This window comes from Ceratotherium simum, chromosome 9 (genome assembly GCF_057802395.1).
Source record: "Ceratotherium simum simum isolate JZ-2026a chromosome 9, ASM5780239v1, whole genome shotgun sequence".
NCBI classification, from domain to species: Eukaryota; Metazoa; Chordata; class Mammalia; order Perissodactyla; family Rhinocerotidae; genus Ceratotherium; species Ceratotherium simum.
The window spans coordinates 56,307,644-56,334,204 of record NC_141908.1 but is presented as its reverse complement, the minus strand read 5'-3'; the positions used below and the strand labels follow the sequence as shown (position 1 = coordinate 56,334,204).

Sequence of the window (26,561 nt, the reverse complement as noted above, 5' to 3'; positions counted from 1 at the left end):
AGGAAACCATCAACAAAACGAAAAGACAACCTAACAATTGGGAGAAGATATTTGCAAACCATACATCTGATAAGGGCTTAATCTCCAAAATATATAAAGAACTCATGCATCTCAACAACAAAAAAATTACCAACCCAATTAAAAAATGGGCAAAAGACCTGAACAGACATTTCTCCAAAGAAGATATACAGATGGCCAACAGACACATGAAAAGATGTTCAAAATCACTAACTATCAGGGAAATGCAAATCAAAACTACAATGAGATATCACCTCACGCCCGTCAGAATGGCTATAATTAACAAGACAGGAAACAACACGTGTTGGAGAGGATGTGGAGAGAAGGGAACTCTCATACACTGCTGGTGGGAGTGCAAACTGGTGCAGCCACTATGGAAAACAGTATGGAGATTCCTCAAAAAATCAAGGGTAGAACTACCATATGATCCAGCTATTCCACTGTTGGGTATTTATCCAAAGAACTTGAAAACACCAATTTGTAAAGGACATGCACCCCTGTGTTCATTGCAGCGTTATTCACAATAGCCAAGACTTGGAAGCAACCTAAGTGCCCATCAAGGGACGAATGGATAAAGAAGATGTGGTATATATACACAATGGAATACTACTCAGCCACAAGAAACGATGAAAACCAGCCATTTGTGACAACATGGATGGACATTGAGGGTATAATGCAAAGTGAAATAAGTCAGAGGGAGAAGGTCAAATACCGTATGATTTCCTTCATTAAGTAGTAGATAATAACAACAATAAACAAACACATAGGGACAGAGATTGGATTGGTGGTTACCAGAGGGGAAAGGGGGAGGGAGGATGGTGAAAGGGATAATTCGGTACATGTGTGTGGTGATGGGTTGTAATTAGTATTTTGGTGGTGAACATGATGTAATCTAAGCAGAAATAGAAGTATAATGATGTACACCTGAAATTTTCACAATGTTATAAACCAATGTTACTGCAATAAACAAAAAATTTTTAAAAAAAAGGCAGATGCTGGGCCCTATCGAAGGAATTTTTAATTGGAAGTGACAAAAAGCACTGATTTTGTCACATAATTTTAACAGTCACAGAGCATGGGCTGAGTGGATGTCACCCCTTATATGAACTTCATATTATAAAACAAAAATAGTATCTAAAATTCTCAAATCAATCTTTACATAAAGGTTAGCAAAACAAAAATGACAGAAAGGAAAAAAAAGAAAGAACAAATGTTTTAATCAAATTTTTTATATTTAAAAAATCACAAGTGCTAAAAATCAAATTGAAATGGTATGTTTAAAGTATTATATAATAATCTTTTTTCATAAATCTAAAGAAATTGAAATGAAAGAAGTTATGAGACTCATAGCTAAAAAAACTAAAGATAGTCATTCAGCATATAAAATTTTCTTCATTTTAGCTAAGGTAAAAGTATAGATTCTGGGAAGTTGGTTATAATACATATGCTACCATGTGTCTAGTAATGTCCTACAAAAAGACCACTTTGGAACTATCAGGTTTTAATGGTGGCCCTTATATTTTAACTGCAAACTACTTTAGGTCTCTGCAAAATATAGTAGACTCTTGATATTCATGAAAGAATCATATTTAGACCTTCGTGAATCCCTTAAGTCACAAATAACATTACCTATAAAATAAAAAGGTGACCATCTTCAAGATACTTGAACTAAAAGATACAGAGTTCGTGTTACTCTCATGTGTAAAATTTAAATCTACATTCTACCACTAAGATAAACACAACATACCTCTACATCTGAATGTACAATATTTCAGATTTTGAAGAAATATCTTGCCTGGCAGAACCTTGGATTTAAAACTGTGCTCCACTATCTACAATTCCAGCACAAAACTTACACAGCTCAAGAAGACTTCCATGTCAGAATGTAAGCTTTTCAATTCTCCTTTTTCTTGCATCCAATGCCCTGGGATTTGAACAACAAGGAAGCCTGACTTAAAAATCATAAAGCCTAACATACTGCCAATGGCTCCAAAAATCTCATAAAATATCATGAAGTAAAAGTGAAAACTTTTGAGGTCAAAGAAGTAAATGAACAAAAAAAGAAGCATTATAAGAAAAGTTAAAGGGGGCTGGCCCTGTGGCTTAGCAGTTAAGCGCGTGCGCTCCGCTGCTGGCGGCCCGGGGTTCGGATCCCGGGCACGCACCAACACACCGCTTCTCCAGCCATGCTGAGGCCATGTCCCACATAGAGCAACTAGAAGGATATGCAGCTATGACATACAACTATCTACTGGGGCTTTGGGGGGAAAATAAATAAATAAATAAAATTATAACAACAACAACAAAACAAGAAACAGCAGGCCCCAAATGGAGTCACTTATGCTAAGTCCCACCAACCCTTAATTCTTAACCTAATTTAAAAAGAAAAAGAAAAATTAAAGGAATTAGAGGTATTTAACTTAAGAAACAGCTATGGAATGACTTGATTATTACAGTAAAATGATTTGGATTTACATCCAGAACTATAAACAAGCATTTATTTAACACTTATAAGACTGCAATGAGCACTGCAGGACTATAGAATTGGTATTATAATATGACTTTTGTTCTTAAGAAACTTATAACTCTAGTTTAGTCAAAGCTGCAAAGACATTTAATTTGTAGGGTGAACATGTGGGCAGGAAACATGAAACTTTTAACCAGAAATGTGATAAGAAGAAAGCCAAGCGCCTATATCAATTGTTGCAACAGGGTGATGACTGAATGGATCTTTAATCATGACTGAAGATTAGTTTGAGAACTTTAAGAAAAACGGTTTTTCTTGTAAAATGTAAGGTGAGATCAACTTACCACTTTTCCTTAGGACTGAAGTAGATTATACTGTAGAAGATATAGTACCAGAACAAGCTTTCTAGACCAATGAAATCACTCTATAGGGAAAGAAAATTCTGTGGACATAAATATCCAAGAAGGAAGTGTAGGTCAGGATCCACGGTGACTAAAGATAAAGTGACTCTCACTCTGGGGCAGTGCACGGAGGCAGCAAAATACTAGTAGACACAACCATCTATCCTCAGAGTGAGTTCCACAATTGCTAAGCAATTTAATAGCCTTTTTATAATAAGATAAAACTTTAATGAAAAATTATGCCACTGAAAATACAAAGTATAACAAACCCAAACAAATTCTCTCCATTTAAACACTAACTTGTGCTTTGTAAGCACCAATTAATGTATAATACCTTTAAAGTCAAAGAATAATGACATTTTTCAAAAGTTTTAGTTTATAGAAATCTGCATTAGCTCTGAAGTACTGTCTTCTGCTGCTTAAACCCAGGAGGACTCAATTCATCTATATCTAGAAGGAATAAGAATGGCAACATTATAAACCTAGGGATTTATAAACTGACAAATTACAAATGTGTTCAAAAGACAGTGTTCAGGACAAAACTTTTGATTTTCCCCTAAGATCTATAATAGCATATAATAATTGCTTCTAATTTAATGGCTAGGTTTAAAATGTCAAAGTTACCCTCCCAAAAATATATACAGACAATCAATCACATTTGCTTATAAAAATTTCCTACCTTTTCAATGTTCTTTGGATCAGAATTAAGGGAACCCCCATGAATTTTCATTGAGAGTTACTCTGAGTTTCTGGCACCTAAGGATTTCCTTTTCTTTCTTTCCAGCTCTGTTATATTTCTTTCTTGTGGTACTTTACCTATGTTTTCTATGTGGTTATAAAGGGCAAAGGGTCTGTATTTGTTCAGTCCACTACAATGCCAGAACAGAAAATCTTTACAAAGAATTTCAAAAATTGTCCTCACAAACTAATATTATTAATAAAAAAGGGTGAATTAATACTGTTCAGCCAAATCAGTATTTTCTGGTACTCATCCTTTCTAGTCACAAATTCCATTTTCTCTTTTAGGAATATCACAACTGTCTTATGCTTCTGCCCATTGCCTTTCACTGAGACAACAGGAATTTCTGTCACAGAATAACTTTTTACAATATGACTAACTCTACTGTGCTGGTGTATAGAGTGTAGAAATGTAAAGTGCTCCCCGAGTTGGGAGAGAGAACAAGATCAATACAATGGATGAGTATGGCAACCTGCAGAAGTACCTCAAGCACAGTATAATAGAAACAGCCTGACTTCCTTGGTGAATTCTACCAAACATTCAAAGGAGACTTAATATCCATCCTTCTCAAACTATTCCAAAAAACTGAAGAGAAGGGGAAGCTCCCTGACTCATTCTACGAAGCCAACATTTGCCTGATGCCAAAACCAGGCAAGGAGAATACAAAAAAAGAAAGTTACAGGCCAATATCACTGATGAACATCAATGCAAAAATCCTCAACAAAATACTAGCAAATCAAATACAACAATACATTAAAAAGATTATACACCATGATAAGGTGGGATTTATTCCAGGGATACAGGGATGGTTCAACATCCGCAAATCAATCAATGTGATACACCACATTAATAAAATGAAGAACAAAAATCACATGATCATCTCAATAGATATGCAGAGAAAGCATCTGACAAGATACAGCATGCATTTATGATAAAAACTCTGAATAAAATGGGTATAGAAGGAAAGTACCTCAGCATAATAAAGGCCATATATCACAAACCCACAGCTAATATCATTCTTGATGGTGAAAACTGAAAGCTATCCCTCTAAGAACAGGAATCATACAAGGATGCCCACTCTCACCACTCCTATTTAACATAGTACTGGAAGTCCTAGCCAGAGCAATCAGGAAAGAAAAAGAAATAAAAGGGATCCAAATTGGAAAGGAAGAAGTGAAACTGTCACTATTTGCAGAGGACATGATTTTATATATAGAAAACCCTAAAGAATCCACCAAAAAACTTTTAGAAGTAATAAATGAATACGGTAAAGTTGCAGGATATAGAATCAACATACAAAAATCAGTTGAGTTTCTATACACTAACAATGAAGCAGCAGCAGGAGAAATTAAGAATACAACCCCATTTACAATTGCAACAAAAAGAATAAAATACCTAGGAATAAACTTAACCAAAGAGGTGAAAGATCTGTACACTGAAAACTATAAAACACTGCTGAAAGAAACTGAAGACGACACAAAGAAATGGAAAGATACTCCATGCTCTTGGATTGGAAGTGTTAACATAGTTAAGATGTCCATGCTTCCTAAAGCAATCTATGGATTTAATGCAATCCCTACCAAAGTTCCATCAACATTTTTCACAGAAATAGAACAAAGAATTTTAAAATTTATATGGCACAACAAAAGACCCCAAATAGCCAAAGCAATCCTGAGAAAAAAGAACAAAGCTGGAGGTATCACACTCCCTGATTTCAAAATATACTACAAAGCTATAGTCACCAAAACAGCATGGTACTGGCACAAAAACAGACACACAGATCAATGGAATAGAATCGAAAGCCCAGAAATAAACCCACACATCTAAGGACAGCTAATCTTTGACAAAGGAGCCAAGAACATACAATGGGGAAAAGAAAGTCTCTTCAACAAATGGTGTTGGGAAAACTGGATAGCCACATGCAAAAAAATGAAAGTAGACCCTTACCTTACACCATACACAAAAATTAACTCCAAACGGATTAAAGACTTGAATGTAAGACCTGAAACCATGAACCTTCTAGAAGGAAACATAGGAAGTATGCTCTTCGACATCGGTCTTAGCAACATATTTGCAAGCACCATGTCTGATGGGGCAAGAGAAACAACAGAAAAAATGAACAAATGGGACTACATCAAGCTAAAAAGCTTCTGTACAGCAAAGGAAACCATCAACAAAACAAAAAGACAACCTAACAATTGGGAGAAGATATTTGCAAACCATATATCTGATAAGGGGTTAACCTCCAAAATATATCAAGAACTCATACATCTCAACAACAAAAAAACTAACAATCCAATTAAAAAATGGGCAAAAGACCTGAACAGACATGTCTCCAAAGAAGACATACAGATGGCCAACAGGCACATGAAAAGATGGTCAACATCATTAACTATCAGGGAAATGCAAATCAAAACTACGAGATATCACCTCACGCCTGCCAGAATGGCTATAATTAACAAGACAGGAAACAACACGTGTTGGAGAGGATGTGGAGAGAAGTCTCATACACTGCTGGTGGGAGAGCAAACTGGCGCAGCCACGGTGGAAAATGGTATGGAGATTCCTCAAAAAATTAAGGATAGAACTATCATATGATCCAGCTATTCCACTGCTGTGTACTCATCCAAAGAACAAGAAAACACCAATGGGTAAAGATACACGGACCCCTGCGTTCATCACAGCATTATTCACAATAGCCAAGACTTGGAAGTAACCTAAGTGCCCATCAAGGGACAAATGGATAAAGAAGATGTGGTATATATACACAATGGAGCCATTTCATACTCACATAAGAAATGATGAAATCCAGCCATTTGTGACAACATGGATGGACACTGAGGGTATTATGCTAAGTGAAATATGTCAGAGGGAGAAGGTCAAATACCATATGATCTCACTCATGAGTAGAAGACAACAACAACAACAAACAAACACATAGAGACAGGGCCGGCCCTGTGGCTTAGCGGTTAGGTGCGTGCACTCCGCTGCTGGCGGCCCGGGTTCGGATCCCGGGCGTGCACCAATGCACCGCTTCACCGGCTATGCTGAGGCTGCGTCCCACATACAGCGACTAGAAGGATGTGCAGCTATGACATACAACTATCTAGTGGGGCTTTGGGGGAAAAAAAATAAATAAATAAAATTATAAAAAAAAAAAAAAAAAAACACATAGAGACAGAGATTGGATTGGTGGTTACCAGAGGGGAAGGGGGGAGGGAGGGGAGTAAAAGGGATGATTAGGCATATGTGTGTGGTGATGGATTGTAATTAGTATTTGGGTGGTGAACGTGATGTAATCTATGTAGAAATAGAAGTATAATGATGTACATCTGAAATTTATACAATGTTATAAACCAATGTTGCCACATAAAAAATATATACATAAATATTTTAAAAAAAAAAACAGCCCAAGAATGAAGCTTAAAACACTTAGGTTTTTAACCCCGATTTCCCACTGAGCAGGGGACCTCAAGGAAGCTATTTAACCTCTCTCATTCTCAATCTCCTGATTATTTTTAAGAAAATACTACTATCCATTTAAGGGTTATTTTAAGATAACTCAATAGGCACTCAATAAGTAATAGCTATTATTTACCTTAAGGAATGTTTGTAAATGTTTTCTGATAAAAATCAGAGAAAACTACTAATTCAACCATTGTCCCTAGGAAACTAGACTAGATACAGAAAAATCAAATTCAATCCTATTTATTATCTTGTCTGTGACAAGGTAATGGTGATTCTGGAAGCACCAAAATGGGAACTGAATATTATTTAGTTATTTGGCTTTAGTTATTAAATAGTTTATTAGTACATATTTAATGCTAGAGCATCTAAATTACATTTCTGTGTTTGGAGAATTACCCTCTGGTTGTGTCTTAGTGGGAAGCAAAGGCTACCTTTCACTAAATCAAACATGCCTGACATCCACTTTCTTGGTCTCCCTTGCAGGCTCTGCCAGTCAGATGTACCCCCATTCTCTTCCTACTTCCCCCACCGGACTCGGACTCTCAAGTCAATGATGCAAAGAAATGAGGCCTTTAAGGAATCCATTCTGGTTAAGAGTGGCCGCAGCAGCAATCTTCCAATGTCTAATACCAACAGATAAATTCTATGGCTCTATTACAACCTGGATAAAAATCTCTCTTAAGACCACCAAGTCTCCTTTGCTCTGAATTTATGCTCTCCAAACAATATCTGAATTACAAATTTTGTTTTCTACATATCTTAATATCAGGAAGGGCATTAACAAGTTTTCTATACACTGAAAAAGGAATAATCTATTCATAAATGAATACACAGGGGTTCTAATTTCTTTAAGTGAGTATCTTATGAGTGCACAACGTACTGGACCCCTACAACCTGATCCTCTCTGGGAAAACTGACACAACAAGTGCCAGAACACCCAAGACCCAGAACCTGAATCCAGGGGACCACTAAGCTATAATTAGTAGTGATAACTTCCATGACTAATCATTCATTTCACACCCATATACTTGTAACATAAACCACTACATAGCCTACAGTACTCTACAGAAGACAGTAGGTGTCTCATGCTTTCAATGGCACTGTGCTGAAGTACAAGTGACTATTTGCCCTCTTCCATAAAAGAAAGATGATGCACCTTCAAGGTCCAAAGAGAGAGAAAGAGAGAAATGAAGATAGCATCTGAGAGGAGAGGAAGTTGGTTTTTCAAGTTCAGAAGATTCACTTTTTCCCCCAGAAGATTTTGTAAAGCCAATTTCTATATAGATAAGTTTCTACTGTATTAGACATTATTCTACTTGAAACATAAACACTCAACATTTAGAACACTGGTAAATTTAATTTACCAGAAATTCCTTCTACTTGAATTACACAATTTCTCAACTAAGCCTCCACCAACATGCTGCCCAGTCCCACTTAAGGATGAGAATGAGCAGGCAGATAATATTTACTTTTCCTGTTAAAAAGCAAACATCAAATGTACATCTTCATACCTTCATTAAAATTAGTTCCTAATTATGACTCCTGAGGTTTTGTTTCAGGTACAGAGTACATTTAAGCCATAAAAATGGAATGATTATGTTGCAAAGAAAAAAGAATTTCTCCAAAAGAATAAAACTTTTCTTGTTGCTATTTCAATATACTGACATACCATAAAGTCTAAAAAATATTAACCTAAGCATATTAATGCCCAATAAATATTAAGTAAGTCAAAGTGCAATGCTGGAATATAGTCATAATATATCTGATCCAATTTTTTACCTAGTCTCAATTTTTAACTTATTTTTTAGAGCCAGTATTCAAATATTACATATTGTACTCACAGTCCTTTCAAAAGTTATATCAACATTCAATAGACAAACCCCAAAAATCAGCTTTGGCAGGGTTAGTGTTGCTTCAACTCAACTAAGAATTCATTTTACAATTCTGTCTGTATCTGGTACAGTAATAATACAAACTGTCTTTAGAATTCTTATCAACACATTACCAAAAACATTTCAGGAATGTGAAAGCTATCACACAAATGACTGATCTTTCTTCATCACTTCTTTCTTAATATATCTCAGAAAACTAATTTTAAAAAAACTATTTATATTCACATAGACCTAAAACTGTTCACCTTTCATAATAACCCACCCCAAATGTAAATTCCCAGTCTTAAAAATGGAGTTACTTTGAGCCAAAGTCAATGCCATGGGGACTGGGTGGTAGGGTGACTGTACACCTTTTTGGATCCTGATTCAAACAAATTACCTATAAAACGCCATTTTTGAGACAAATGGGGAAATGTGAATGTGGACTGGATAATCAGATATTATAAAATTTCTGTAATTTTAGGGAGTATGATAATGGTATTATATGACTGGTTATATTAGGTCCTTATTTTTTTAAGGGATACATATGTAAATTTTAGAAGTGACATGGAGGAAATATCAGAATCTGAAATACAACAGGAAAAAAAACAAGCAATTATGGTGAAATGTTGATAAATAGAGGGAGGAATCATTATATTATCCTATTTTCACGTATGTATGTTATTTAACATGTTATGTTTGTTACTTATGTTAAAATTTTTCATAGAAAGAAAGAGAAAAAAAGGAATGAAAGAAAAAAATAAACAACCCAGAGTTACCTTTTCCCACTCAATTCAATCTGGCCTTTCTTATTGAAGAAGAACTTGGAATCATTATATCCCCATCCATTCCATTTCATAATTTCTTGCCTAATGAGAAGAAAAAAATATACAAATAAGACCTATGTTAAACATCTCAAAACTGAACAGTGTATCATTGACTATTAACTTTCACAATCATTTAAAAGACCTTATCCCACTAATATCATATTAGTTTAAACAAAATACATATCAAAATGTCTATAGTAATATTTCTACATATAGAATCATTCTGATAAGCAGCACCTGCTTCACAAATGGCTACAACCACCAAATTTAATGCATTCAAAGGAAAAAGGAAGAACAAAGGAGAAAAGTATGCTTTACTTTGCACGTTATTGAGTTTACCTTATAAGATGGCCTAAAAAATTATGCAATTAAAATAAATTCACTTGAACAGGAAACAAATTTTTGCATATATTAGAAAAATCAAAATTATTAATCTTCTGCTATGATGAAAAAGATCAATTTACAAAATAAGTTCACTAGTAATGACACTACTAGTAGCAGATACTTTTAATAAAGTAGATTAAAAATCTGAGTACTCGGTTTACATTCTAAATCCTTCAACTTTCACATAACTACCAATCTCCACCTTGACCTACACATTAACATTAACATAATAGTTAATGACTATAACAGTTTTCAGTATTCCAAAACAATATGCTATTTTTAATTTCCAAACTGCCAGTATTTCATAGTTTTAGAAATCATTTTCATCAAAATCAGTGACTCACTCATTCAATTTTGCACATTACATGAGAACAGATAGGTCTGGGCCTAGACAGAACACAATAAGCAATCACACTTCAGTGTTGTGTCAGCGTTTATTACATGTTTTAGCATGGTGCCCTAGTATACCTGGGCTACTGAAATAAAGTGATGGTGAATCTTCTTACCGAAAATTCAATCACGCAGTTTATAATGAACATACTTAAAAGAAAACTCTTCTCTATACAGAAAGTTATTTATTGCATTAAAATTTCAAAATACATCACAAGAAAAAAAATTTGTAACTGTGTGGTGATGGATGTTACCTAGACTTATTGTGGTGATCATTTCACAACACATGCAAATATCAAATCATTATTGTGGTACACCAAACTAATATAACATTACATGTCAATTATATCTCAATATTTTTAAAAATTTCAAAATAAACAAGGATGTACTGAGAAAGCGTTCTAATTCTCCATTATTCTCAAGGAAGAAGAAAATGACAATTGACAAGCAAATTTTGTATTACAATCATAATTCTTTATCCAGTTCAAAGGCTTTTCAAACAAGTGGAACACTAACACAATACAATTGAACCAAATACAGGTCATTAATTGTGTACTGAAATCTCCACCTATACATAAAATTAAGAAAAAGAAATGAGGAATACTTTCTTTAAAACTATAGGTTGCTATCAATAAAAACTATAGTCCCTATACAAAAACAAACTGTTCAAAAAGTATCTCAAGAGTATCAATCCAGAGACTGGATTTGTAGATTAGCCTGTTATAAACTATCATCCAATATTTTCTTCTGATTTCACATTCCTACCTCCCTGTAGAGGAAGGTTTTGGAAGAAAGATTTTGGAAAAATCTCTATAGAAAAACCTTATGACTAATGTCACCATTGACACACTCGTTTTCTTTTTCTTTCTTTCTTTTTTGCTGAGGAAGATTGGCCCTGGGCTAACATCCGTGCCCATCTTCCTCTACTTTATATGGGACACCGCCACAGCATGGCTTGAGAAGTGGTGCGTCAGTGCGCGCTCGGGATCCGAACCTGCGAACCCCAGGCCGCCGAAGTGGAGTGTGCGCACTTAACTGCCGCGCCACCGGGCCAGCCCCGACACGCTCGTTTTCTTAAGATTACACTTTCTAAAAAAGATGAGGTTATCATCCACTGTGCTTTTTTCATGGTTATATTCTCTTCAATTTTATGAAGTATAATTTACTTAATATTTAATTTTTATATTTCCATAATAATTTACATTAGGATAATACGTACATTTTAATTAACATCTTTACTTAATGTTTTATAATATGTGCATAAATTTTTGTATGTGAAATGTATTTTATTAGTTAGTGAATTTACACATTTGTCATGGAGCCTGTACTATATGAAACAGTAGTTTGGTGTTACACAAAATAAATGCAAAAATACCAATATAGTCATTTTGCTTTGGTATTACTACCACTAGGCACTGGGAGATTATTTCAGTACAGATGTTGAATTTGGAATGTTTACAAAACTTAACAATGAGAATCATTTTCCTTAAAATTATGCCTAGAATTTTAAAAAATTATTCCCAGATGGCCTCAAAGTAAAAAGCTAAACCTCATTATATGTCTTCACTCTTAGTGCTTCACGAGAAAAATGAGTCAAGGTAAGCAGGAAATAACTGCTGCTGTATGCTAAAAAGTTAAGAGATTTACATATTGAAGAATCTTTGGCCTTAAATTTTCAGTTGGGTAATATCCTAAAGACCTTCCAAGTTTTCTACTGTAGACTAAGGTACCTTTTTCTCTCTTTTCATCTCAATCAGAAAGTTCTGCCTATGATATGGGCCTTACCATATTTATACCAACTTTTGGAGCCTTGCCAGAAGTTGAGATGTAGGCATTTGGAATGCATTTGTATCCCCCAAAACAGCGTTATGATGCTTAAATAGTATATAATTAAAATCTAGGTTACTCCAAAACCAATCTTCAAGTACTCCTTCAAGTGTTAAAAAAAAAAAAAAAGTAGGCAAATTTCCTAGGCTTCTGGTTTTAAACTTTTACACACGTCCCCTAAAATTACTAACATATTCTATGACAGTTAAACACAACTGTGTGATTACGTTAAACTTTAAAATAACTTCTTGTATAGAAAATAAGAATAATGAGTACACTGAAGAGTAGGAGTACACTGAAGGGCATTATAGCATTAACATTTTTAAAACTGGAGTAAAACTTTACACAGTCATAGAATTCTAAAGCTAAAAAGGTCCTTAGAAACCACCGAGTTCAACTGCTCATTTTTCAGATGAAGAAACCTGTGCCCAGAGAGGCGCTCATGATTACATAGCTAAGCTAGCTGTATCAGAAGGCAAACTCCCAGTCGCACGATTCTTCCTTTTGAGAGAGGTAATATCTGAAACCCACTAAGTCATTAAGCCCTCAGGTAATTAAAATGGTTTAAAGAAATCCTTTCTTCATCACATAAACATTTTTCAAAGCACTATTACATTTTATTATTATAGTCATTCTTCCACACTTGACCTAAAAGAAAACACTCAAAAATCAAGAAATATGGTTGTGTCGGTAAGTCCAATGCCCCATACTTCTTCTATCTATAGTATAAGGAATTCTGCCATTCAGAGTAATGATCCCAAAGCACTGCAAGCACTGAAATGAAGATGAAAGAATCACCAACTTCCCATAAGATTCAAATAAAAGGATTCAATTGTTCCAACCCCAGAGATCAACTAACCAGACTGATCTCGCAGACTTTCCAATTCTTTGAGCTAACTACACCAAATTTAATGTCTTCAAAATGCAAGACACCTCCTCCTGGCAAGAAAAAAGAAAAGTTGGTTTGATTTTACTACATGAAAAAAATAAAACAAATGTCTTATAAATTTACACATCTGACCACAGTACCAAATGGCAAAAAAACACACTGTAGTAGCTGGACCTAGCAAAAGAAAATGGAGACATAAAATAGCATCACATATACACAAGGTGGCAGCATTCTCCCATGATATAGATAGTCTTTATTTTGCATTTCCCAGTGCTGTAGTTTGCACAATTTTTAAACGAAATATTTAGATTTATCATTATTTTTATGAAAACCATAAAGAGTTAATTTCTTTATTCTTAAAATGGGAAATTTTCAATTTTAAGTCTCTGTACATACATAGATTAACAGATTACTATTCCTCTAACAGTAATAAATTGTAAGCATCTTGATATAAATGCATGGTTTCTACCATTACTATTTCTAATCCTGATATTCTTCATTAGAAAAATCAGGAAAATGAAAATATGCTTTAACTACTTTTATTTGAGGTTAGCAATAAAAAAGTTCAGCAAGCTAACTAAAAAAAACAAGAATTTTTTTCAAATATAATTCCAATAAGCGAAATTCTAAATAAAAGATACTTCATTACTCAGTTCAGATGAAAACCAAATTTTTATCTCTTTTTCAATGTAAACAATGAGAAAAAGATCATATGATCTCAGAGCTTTTGAAAAACAAAAACTAAAGTATGAAACTTAAGCCCCAGTGCTGGATTTCTAACTAACCAAGCTCAGTATCAGTTAAATTCAAATTAATTCCATATGTAGTACCATATGTAGAAGTTAAAAATAAAAACTCTTTCAAGGATTTTTTTTGTGCTAATTAAAATTCTTATTATCCAGTTGTGTGCCTAATTACTTCAAGATCTAGATAACCTAAAGGAAATCATGAAGGTAAAAAACAAAAGTGATGAGAGAGCTACCAAGATTTGATCAATAAAACAGATATATCCCTGAAAAGATATACTACAAAAATTCCTATAAATGAAGTAATAGTCCTACCAGCTTCTTTTATTTAAAAAAAAAAAATTGAAGCTGAGTGTCCATTAAAAATATAAAGGCCAAGTGAGAGGACAAAACTATAGAATATTGTTTAACTCTAAATTTAAGTTAAAAAATATATGCTTTAAAATAAATTTAAAACCATGTTCATATCTAGTCTACAGGTCCTACAAAAGTATTTCTAAAAACTCAATAGCAAATTTCCTATAAAACTATTTATAATGCTTACTGCCTCAATCTAACAGTGCAACTAATTCCCTTTCAAATAGTTTAATCTAAATAGCTTAGTTATAGAGAAAGCCACTTTTTAAAAGAACAGCAAAAAATCAAATAAAAGACATAGTTAAGATTGAAAGAGTAATCAAAAACCTCCCCAAAAACAAAAATCTAGGACAAGACAGCTTCCCTGGTGAATTCTACCAAATATTCAAAGATTTAACACCTATCCTTCTCAAACTCTTCCAAAAAATTGAAGAAGAGGGATACTTCCTAACTCATTTTATGAGGCCAACATCACCCTGATACTAAAACCAGACAAGGACAACACCAAAAAAAGAAAATTAGAGGGGCTGGCCCTGTGGCCTAGTGGGTAAGTTCGGTGTGCTCCGCTTCAGTGGCCCAGGTTTGGTTCCCAGGTGCAGACCTACACCACTAGTCAGCAGCCATGTTGTGGCAGTGACCCACATACAAAGTAGAGGAAGACTGGCACAGATGTTAGCTCAGGGACAATCTTCCTCAGCAAAAAGAGGAAGATTAGTAACAGATGTTAGCCCAAGGAGAATCTTCCTCAGCAAAAAAAGAGAAAGAAAGAAAGAAAATTACAGACCAATATCGCTGATAAACATTGATGCAAATATCCACAACAAAATATTAGCAAATCAAATACAACAATACATTAAAAAGATCATACACCATGATCAAGTGGGATTTATTCCATAGATGCAACGATGGTTCAATATCTGCAAATCAATCAACACAATACACCACATTAACAAAATGAAGAACAAAAATCACATGATCATCTCAACAGATGCAGAGAAAGCATTTGACAAGATTCAGCATCCATTTACGGTAAAAACTCTAAATAAAATGGGTATAGAAGGAAAGTATCTCAATGTAATAAAGGTCATTTATGACAAACCCACAGCTAACATCATATTCAATGGTGAAAAATTGAAAGCTATTCCTCTAAGAACAAGAACAAGATAAGGATGCCCACTCTAGCCACTCTTATTCAACATGGTATTGGAAGTGTTAGCCAGAACAATTAGGCAAGAAAAAAAACGAAAGAGATCCAAATTGGAAAGGAAGAAGTAAAACTGTCACTACTTGCAGATCACATGATTTTATATACAGAAAACCCTAAAGAATCCACTAGAAAACTACTAGAAATAATAAACAAACACAGTAAAGTTGCAGGGTACAAAATCAACATACAAAAATCAGTTGAGTTTCTATACACTAACAACAAAATAGCAGAAAGAGAAATCTAGAAGACAATTCCATTTAGAATTGTAGCAAAAAGAATAAAATACCTAGGAATAAATTTAACCAAGGAGGTGAAAGATCTGTACACTGAAACTATAAGACATTGTTGAAAGAAATCAAAGACATAAAGAAATGGAAAGATATTCCACGTTCATGGATTGGAAGAATTAACATAGTTAAAATGTCCTTATTACCAAAAGCAATCTATAGATTCAGTGCAATCCCTATCAAAGTCCCAATGACATTTTTCACAAAAATAGAACAAAGAATCCTAAAATTTATATGGAACAATAAAAGACCCCAAATAGCCAAAACAATCTTGAGAAAAAAGAACAAAGCTGGAGGCATCATACTCCCTAATTTCAAAGTATATTATGAAGCTGTAGTAATCAAAACAGCAAGGTACTGGCAGAAAAACAGACACACAGATCAATGGAACAGAATTGAGAGCACAAAAATAAACCCACACATTCAGGGACAGCTAATTTTTAACAAAGGAGCTAAGAATATACAATGGAGAAAGGAAAGCCTTTTCAAGAAATGGTGTTGGGAAAATTGGACAGCCACATGCAACAGAATGAAAGTAGACCATTATCTTACACCATACACAAAAATTAACTCAAAATAGATTAAAGACTTGAATGTAAGACCTGAAACCACAAAACTCCTAGAAAAACACACAGGCAGTATACTCTCCAACATCGTTCCTAGCAATATCTTTTTGGATATTTCTCCTCAGGCAAGGGAAACAACAACAACAAAAATAAACAAATGGGACTACATCAAACTAAAAAGCTTCTGCACAGCAAAGGAAATCTACCAACTGGGACAAGATATTCACAAATCACATATCCAATAAGAGGTTAATATCTAAAATATATAAAGAATTCATACAACTAACCACAAAAAAACAACCTGATTAAAAAATGAGCAGAGGATCTGAACATTTTCCCAAAGATAAACACATGGCCAACAGGCACATAAAAAGACGTTCAACATCACTAATTATTAGGAAAATGCAAATAAAGACCACAATGAGATATCACGTCATGCCTGTCAGAAAGGCTATTATGAAAAAGACAAGAAATAACAAATGTTGGAGAGGATGTGGAGAAAAGGGAACCCTCGTACACCACTGGTGGGAACGTAAAATGGTGTAGCCACTATGGAAAACAGTATGGAAATTCCTCAAAAAATTAAGAATAGAACTGCCATATGATCCAGCTATTCCACTTCTGGGTATTTATCCAAGAAGATGAAAACACTAATTCAAAAAGATATATGCACCCCTATGTTCACTGCAGCATTATTTACAATAGTCAAGACTTGGAAACAACCTAAGACTTGGAAACAACCTAAGTGCCCATCAACGGATGAATGGGTAAAGAAGATTGGTATATATACACAATGGACTACTACTCGGCCATAAAAAATATGAAATCTTGCCACTTGTGACAACATGGATGGACCTTGAGGGTAGTATGCTAAGCAAAGTAAGTCAGACAGAAAAAGACAAATACCATATGATTTCACTCATATGTGGAAGACAAAAAAAAACTACTACAACAACAAACAAACACATAGATACAGAGAACAGATTGTTGATTACCAGAGGAGAAGGTGGGTAGGGGTAAGGCAGAAGGGGTAAAGGAGGACATTTGTACAGTGATGGAGGAACTCTAGACTTTTGGTGGTGAACGTGATATAGTCTATACAGAAGTCGAAATACAATGATGTACACCTGAAATTTATATAATGTTATAAACCAATGTTACCTCAATAAATATATATATATAATTAATATGTTACACAGCCAAAAAAATAAATAAAATTCATAGTAAAAAAAAAAAAAGACCTGGATAGATTATCACCACTTAATTAACACTGCTGCAAATCTCACAGTTCCAACATTGTTAAAACATTTGACTTAGAAAACAGATAAATGCCATCAGGCTTTGATAGCTTGACACCATTAAATATCTGAATCATAGACTATTTCCTCCTGCCCTGATTAAAACTCACCAAGCTACTTCTAATTATACTTCATTTCCTACAGAGAAAAAATGGCCAACTGAAATGGCCAGGAGGCTTGATAATTTTATTTTTTCATCCTGAATTTGTCTACTGGCATTCTAATTAACTTCGGTTACTAATGAGGTTAGTTAACACAAGTCAGACTACCTAAATATGACTGACTCCAGGACCCTTCAAAATCAGGTTTCTGGACAGGTCAACAAGATAATATCTCGGCCCTCTAGACAGTGAGCCTTCTCCTTGCAAAACCTGGACATTATCATGTGACACTTTGTGAACTTCAACATGAATTTCAATCTTCCCTCACTATCCCCATTGTAAGTTTTAAAACTCTAGTTGCCATGATAAAAATTTGGCCCTTCCATGTAATAAGTTATTCATCAACTTTCTAATTTTTCCCAATGTGATAGTGTAAAATAGATTAAATATAAGAATTAACACAGAGAAAGTTGTTAGCAAGAACATGGAGAAGAGGAACCTACATGCTTTACTGGTAAGCCACTCCACAGAGCAATCAGGTGCTAAGTTTTCAAAGGTAATGCCATTTCTATGACCCAGTTAAACAACTCCTGGGTATATATTCGGGAGAAATTCACATATAGCTCCATAAGGGAACATGTTTGATATATTCTCTGGAGCATTGTTTGTAAGAGTAGCTGGAGGCATCACTATAGGAATGGATAAGTGGTAAGTTAATTCCGTGAAATACTTACTATGCAGTAATCAGAAGCAGTGAGGTAGATAGATACATATACAGAAGCATGAAGAGATTTTTTTAAACAGTGGTGAACACAAAAGGAGAAACAATAAGGTCTACAGCATAATACCATTTAAGCAAATTAAAAATATACATACTAAATAACACTGCATATTTTACAAAACTTGTACATATATATTCAAGAACATTCATGAGTGCCCAATGGGGGAGGGGGCAGATGGGATTAGGAATCAGAGATGGAAGAAAATAAAAATAAGAGAGACCTCGCATTTGTTCACAGACAAATGAACTAAAAAAGTATGATTACCACAACTCGGAACCTAAAGTAAATATGCGGCTCAGCCCTTGAATCTCAGCGCAGTTTCTCTCTGTTCCAAGAAAACAATTCTTTCTTTCACATATATACAGAAATTCCATGATGGTTTGTTATAAAGCCCATTGTTGGGCTTCTTAGCCATCTCTACAAGTTTTCGGGTCTCTTTAAATAATAGAATTCCATTAAGAATGAGTCAGCTTCAAACATACAGCAAATCAAATACATATTTAACTTCTCACAGTCAATTTTTTATAGTTTACAAGAAACTGGCACTTTGAAGAAACTTTTTAAAACCTGAATTCAAGGGTCAAAAATTGTGTCCTCAAGGTCCAATTCCTATTATACTTGCTATGAATTAACAAATGGAAGAAAAAGGATTACATGGGTATGGGAAAAAAATCTTATAGGCCGACGCACAAAGAAGTGGGGAAAGAAGAGATGACGGAGGCAAATAAGGTAAAGGCTAGCCTTACTCCTTGGCAGACTAATCTGGCACTCACTACCCACTGCAAGTTCCTGGGGTGCCTTCCCTTAGCCACAGATTTTTTACCTACTACCAAATTCTACTAATTAGAAATTCATTATTGTTTGAATAATCTCTTTGAAAGTGGTAATACAGACTATTAGTCATTCACACTTGTAGTATATATTCCAAATATTTTGTACTAGAGCAGGTGTGTACACACACACACACACTCACACAAGCTTGGTACCTGCCATTCTGAAGGCCTGGAAAGGCACAACCATATTATCAGTTACCCTCACGTGTTGGCCTACATGAATGAGGAAAACAACCCAAATAAAACCCAAATAAATCATTATCACGGAGTTGTCGCCACAAAAGACAGAGAACAAGGATGTACACTTCCCTTGACCACTTGTGCTCCCTGGACTATAGTTTATTTTTTTTATTTTTTATTTTTTTTATAATTTTATTTATTTTTCCCCCAAAGCCCCAGTAGATAGCTGTATGTCACAGTTGCACATCCTTCTAGTTGCTGTATGTGGGACGCGGCCCCAGCGTGGCCGGAGAAGCGGTGCGTCGGTGCGCGCCCGAGATCCAAACCCGGGCCGCCAGCAGTGGAGCGCGCGCACTTAACCGCTAAGCCACAGGCCCGGCCCTGGACTATGCTTTAAATTTCATGATTTGGTCCCTCCACTGTCCATTGTAATCTAATTTAGGTAACCCACTCCAGACTTTCTCTACCACCAACTAGGAAAATGCCAACTCACCTTCATCGTTCCCTCCCTGCCTGCTAGTATTTAGAAGAGAAATTGTATCACAAGCTTATTATATTGACCAACCTATAAGTGACCAAAGGTCATTTCTGGTACAGCCTTACCTGTCCGCAAAAACTATAAAACTGAACAAAACAAAGAAAATATAAATGTCTCCAAAAATATGTATGTCATTTTAACACAGAAACCAAGCCTCTGAGTTCCCTTTCTTAGCTGTCCTCCAGGGGACAGCCAACCAATACCCTTGGCAAAACCCTAAAAAGGTCAAGTGTGAAATCCATACCTCCTTGATATACACAGCCTTCTTGCTGTAACAAGTGTTTTTTATTTAAAACAGTAATATAATAACAAGCAGCAGCCCCTTCTACTTTAAACGACAGATAGTTGGAATTGTTACCTTTGCTCCTGGCAAACCCACAGAAAAAGATGAACTCCACGAAGTCTAAGGAGAGAGAAAAAGAATCTCTAGCAGTGGGGTGTCAGAATCTACATTTTAAACAAGCAACAAGCACCTCCAGAAAATTCTGACTCAAGCCATCCACAGACCACACTTGGGTAAACACTGCCTTAAGATATGAGGGAAAGTTGAGAGCCGAAGCCTCATCTGTTGAAAAGCCACAAAGGGATACAAAGCCTTGATGTAAATAGTTTAAAATCAAGTTGCTGTCACCCAAACGTTATCAAAATCAGGAGGGACTGGAATTGAGGGAAAGAAAAACTTTAAACTCACTGCACTATAGGAGAAGATGGACCTGAGTAGAGTTTTGCTACAAAACAAGAGGGCTGCAAGAGGGCCAAGTAGGGGCACTTACCATGTGGAAGACGGGGTGGGGGGAACAGAGGTAACAGGGAATGGAGATTTAGTTACATGACAGGGGGCGGGTAGACAGGTCTGTACCCAAATTTTACACAGGATTATCCTGGAAAGGGGAATGAGGGCTACTCAGAGATAATATTTTCTAATCCAAATTTTAGGAAAGTTGATCTGTTTTGGAACTTCTCCTAGTTTATAATAATGTTAAGAGGGTTACAAAGCATAAAAATTAAGACAATGATTTATCAAACAACTTGTCTTTAGCACAATAGTATGTTTATTCAAATTCCAATATATGTAGCAACTGAGAAAAGTTGCAATGAGAAACAGCACAACAGTGACCATCGTGTGCAGGATACTGACAATGAGCCTACCACGCAGTATGAAAAACTGCTGATGCTCTTCACTCTTTGGGTTCTTCCTTTCCTCCCTAACACATAAGGTGACATTTATTAGAAATCTGTTCTCACTATTAAAATGCCACGGTCAACACTGAGTACCTCTTCTTGTTGAGTTTCGCCCTTCAGAAACTGTTTAAGCACTGAATTAGTATTACTCCTTTCTATACAGTTTACTGCAACAGTAATAGTATTGCATAATACAGTAAAACTAACAGTTTTACAATTATCTCATTTCCTTCCCACATTAATTCGGTGACATAGATGTTATCTCTATTTAAAACATGAGAAAACAAGTTCAGAAAGATTCAGTAACTTGTCCAGGATCACATAAAGAGTACACGACACAACTAGGATTTAAATCTTGGTCATCTAGTTCCAACACTCCTTAACTACCAAGCTAGGATTTCAATATACTCACTGATTGCCACACGAGGAATACAAAGTATTACAAGAGCTCAGGTAACTTAGTGTTCATCTCTAGCTAAGAGGAAAAAGGCTTCACTGTGGTAGTATCTAACCTTCCAATTGCTTTGGAAGATGGTAGAAATTCAATAATCAAGCAAGGCAGAAAAAACACAAGGACTTTCCTATGCTAGTAAATAGCCCAAACTGGCTGAAGCATAGAGCATATGCAGGAAAGTCATGGAGAACAGCAGAGAGCCTTGAATGCCAAATTAAAGGAATTAGAGCTTTACTTCAATAATCAATAGGGAGCAATAGGATCAAAACACCTATTCTTCCAGCCACACTAAAAGTTATCACAATTCCTTCCACACACCATGCCCTTTTGTGTCTGCCTGTCTTTGTACTTGCTATATATATCCCCTGTCTGAAATGCCCTTCTCTCTCTAGAGAATTCCTATTTATCCATCAAGAACCAGTCCAAAAGTCACTTTCCCTATAAAGCCTTTCCTATCCTCCTCAAGAAGAATTTATGGCTCCTTCCGTATACACTGATTATAGCATTTCCTACATCATATGTTTTATATATCTGTCTATATATCTCCACGGAACTGTCAATCAATTTTGCAACGTTAGAATTTAGCACGGCACTAGCAGGCAGCAAGTACTCACACTTTCTCTGAACAAAGACTGGTCTGGTAGTGCAATGAGAATCATTTGAAGGAGAGAAAATAAAGAAAGGTAGACCAGACTAGATGTGACACAGTTAAGATTTCATCTAGGTTAATGTCAATGGGAGAAAAAAAGTGTCTTGAGAATTACAGCTAATAGATAGAATCTATCTGATTTGTCAACAGACTGGATAAGGGAGAGGAAACAGAGATCAGCAAGGCCTTATTTATGACTGGGATGTTGCACTTGAGTGTCTAAAAATGGTGGAAGTAAATAGAAATAGTGGAGTACTGGGATTGAAGGATAAAATAATGGCCTTATACATGCATGCTAGAATGGAGAAACCAGCAAGACATTCAGATAGAAATGCTCAGTAACTAAAAATATGAAAATGGAGGTTGAGAGAGTTAGAAATATTAATTTAAAAGTTCCCCTACTAATGGTAAAAGCCAATATAGTTCAAGTAGATGAGATTATTAAGGAAGAAAATGCAAAAGAAAGGACTAAAATCTTAAGCATTTGTAAATTTAGTAAACAGAAGGAAGAAAAAGTCAGCAAAGGCACAGCTAGGAAGGTAGGAAGGGTAAGAAGAAAACCAGGATAGTGCAATAACACGGGAGCTAACGAAAGAGATAAGAATATCTACCAGGTATTGGGAATTGGTCAAGAGGATGACTATAGATTTTATAATTAGGTTATTGATGTCTTTTAAGAGGGCCGTTTCAAAAGATGATATCGGCAGAAAATTTCAAAAAGTTATCTGAGCATGCTTTTAAGAAGAAGGAAACGTCAACAAAGAAAAAAAGACTCAAGAGGAAAATAAACAGGATAATTCATGGAGCAAGATTCTGGAGATGGAATCATCAAAAAAGATGAAAAGATGATCTGACTGTGACATCTTTCAATGCATGATAGCCAGAGTTAGTTCAGCTCACTTAGCTGCCTGGACATCTATTTTTGTACTAAGATCATCACCACTTCTTTCCAGGCAATAGCTGACTAGAACAACGCAGACACGTGACCCAGCTTTTGGGAACAAGGGGGTTCAATTATTCTCTGCTGTTGGCTGAATATCTGGGAGGAACGGGGTGGCCATATTTTACCATTTGGACAGAATAGCAGAAAAGGCTGATCTGCTTAGAGCAACACGCAGCAGATAGTAGCCAGAAGCGCTGCTAGCAAGAAACATGATGGCTTTCTGGTTCTTAGTTCTAATTCTATCCTGCGGCCAAGCTTCATTCCTGCTCTTGGATTCTTTGGTGTCCCTGTACTCTTATAATAAATTCTCCTTTTCTGCTTCTCAAATTAATTAATACTTGTAACCAAAAGTCCTAATTAATACACACACTAAAAAAAGAAGAATTCCTTTTTTAAAAAGGTTACCACTTCTATAAAATCTGAAGGCAGGCAAAGCAAACTAGAAAGTAGTTTCTGAAAATAATCCCAGATGGCAGGTAAGAACTTGGAAATAAAATCAAAATCAGACTAGCAGTTTAATAGTCATGCTGGGAAGCTACAAATACTTTGTGAAGACAAAGCAGACAAAATACTCTCCGGAAATCGAGAACGATATACAAGAATGAAAGTAGAACATTTTACTTCAAAAATATATTTTGAAATTTTACTTCAAAAAGAGATTGTCACTATGTCAAAACACCAAGACATTCAGCTAGAAACGTCCAATAATTAAAAATGTGAAAATGGAAATTGAAGAGTTAGAGATATTAACTTAAAAGTTCTCCCAATAATGATGAAAGCTAATATAGGAGATTTTACTTCAAAAATGAAGCTACTGATTTTCTTTAAAATTCATCAAAAATAAGATAAACTACTATTAGATGGAGAAAAGGACAGATTCATGGTAGATACGTGATAACAAAGCAAGTAAAATGTTAATGGTAGAATCTAGGTGGTTGGTATATAAGTGTTTTATTATAAAATTCAACTTTGCAATATGTTTAATTTTTTAAAAAATAATATGTTGGGAGAAAAAGAGAATTGCTGACATCATAATCCTTAAAGTTTATCACCTCATATAGAGGGATTTGCCCAAACAGTATGAGCCATCTGAATAGAGGTGTTATACAAAAATGTATAACATTTCATAATAAATTATTTATCCTGCCATTTTTTTAAAATTGTAAAATAACTGTCAGATGTTCTGTTGCTATCAGAATAAGACTTCTAAAAGCTATCCACATAGCTGAAGGCCCCTATCATTACTATAGCCAACTGCCATACCAGTTTTATAAACTTCGTTACATTGGCCACATTCTCCTACCCTAATTCTTCTGGTTCTATTTTCATCCAAATGCTCTCATCAATGTTTTCACCTTCGGATTTAAGAATTCTTGCACGACATCTTGACATAAACTAGTACTCTCCCAACCCTTCTAATCTATGTTTCTTTGCCCTTCCATTGCTGTACCAGTCACCATTCTCCTCCCATACCTCTGCTACAGCACTTAGCCCCCTGCAGTAACAGAAGACTCATCAGTCTTCCTTAGTAGATCTGCAAGTCCCAAAAGGCAAAAACTACGTACTAATCCTCCCCAGTGCTTAGCACATAGAAAACACTGAATAAATTGCCAGCAAACTTGGGTAGATGACATTTCAAACAGGTGAGGAGATGGCAAGAGAGTATCTAGCTGATTTACCTGAATTAAAGGCTCCAAGCCTAGATATTACATCACATGATACTTAACAGTATGATTTTAGAGTTCCTGTTCATAACATGAGAAATCACGGGGGAGAAAAAACAGACAACAGTCCAATACCCCCTCCCCACAATTCTCAAAAATAAAATGAAAAGATCCCCAAAACAACAGACCCTGAAGTCTGGTGTCAAACAAGCAAAGGTCTTCCAGAGAATGGCACAAGGAAAGGTGGGGAAGCCAGAAAATGTGGCATGAAATAAGAGACCTTACCTAAGACAGACGAGACAGGTAAATCAGAAGCTGAGGTTTAAAGGGCACAGACTTTAAACAATGGTTGGGGGTGGAGGGTTATGAACTGACTCCAGCTACAGCAGTCTCTCTGTTACTCTCCTCATACACTACACGTGTGCCTCCCGTTAGGGTATTTGCACATACTATTCCTTTACCTGGAACACTCATTCAACTAGATATCCATATAGCTAAACTCTCTCATCTCCTTCAAATATTTGCTCAAACGTCATGTTCTCCAGTGACTTCCTATTTAAAATTTGAACTCTACCTCCTCACTCTGCTCCACTTTCTCTTTTTTCCACAGCACTTATCACCTTCTAACACACTTAATAATTTATACTTATTTCTTAAGTTTAGTTAATTTTCCATTTCACCCATTAGAATGTAAGCTCCACAAAGGCAGAGATCTTTGTCCATTTTGTTCACTGATGTAGCCCAAGCACCTAGAACACAAGTGACGGGTAAATACTTGTTCAATGCACAAAACGGATGTGAGAAAGACTGTGAAGGAAAAATGAAAAGGACTTGGTGATATCAGTATAGTTTCAAGGAAAAAGCTCTAGCCTTGAGATAAAAGACCTGGATTCAAATCCAAGCACTACCACTTACTAGCTAGCAAGTGACTATTCTCTGGCAAGTGTCTATGAACTTTAGTTACTGATCTGTAAAATGGGTGGTTGTGAGGATCAGATAAGATAAACATGTATAAGAGCAGCAGGGTGACTGCAGAATTAACTATTAATTTGAATAAATTAATTCAAAATAGAGTTCAATCTTAAAAGAAAAGAATGAAAAGAAGCTCAAGAGTAAGGGTTGAAGGATGTAACTATAGGACTGGTGCTAACACTAAAAAGAAAACCCAGAAAAGTAACTTCATTTGGGAACAAGAAAGGACAGATAATGAGCTGGGTTTCAATCTATAGTTGTGCTGACCAATATCACGAGACACACGTGCCTATTTAAATTTAAATTAATTAAAACTAAATCAAATTTAAAATTCAGCTCCTCTGTCACACTAGCCATATTTCAAGTACTTAATGGCCACATGCGTTAGTGGCTACCATATTGGACAGTGCAGATTACAGAACATTTCCATCAACAGAGAAAGCTCTAGTGGACAGTGTGATTTACAAAATTTGAGTTGACAGCAGAATGAAATTCAAGTGGGTGTCATTTTAATATCTCTG

At 35.4% G+C, this 26,561-nt stretch overlaps 1 protein-coding gene across 4 annotated transcripts in view; it reads right to left on the bottom strand.

Annotated features, from left to right (window-relative positions):
* The window catches only part of AGPS (alkylglycerone phosphate synthase), a 404,117-nt gene that overhangs the window by 105,392 nt on the left and 272,164 nt on the right, over positions 1–26,561 (bottom strand). For 3 of the 4 annotated variants that reach the window (XM_004426664.3, XM_087435431.1, XM_087435430.1), the window contains exon 2: positions 9,744–9,833. The exons of the other annotated variant lie outside the window; for it this stretch is intronic. In XM_004426664.3, the coding sequence (XP_004426721.1) occupies positions 9,744–9,833 (90 nt within the window). The remainder of the gene's footprint in view (positions 1–9,743; positions 9,834–26,561) is intronic. 4 annotated transcript variants of the gene reach the window in all.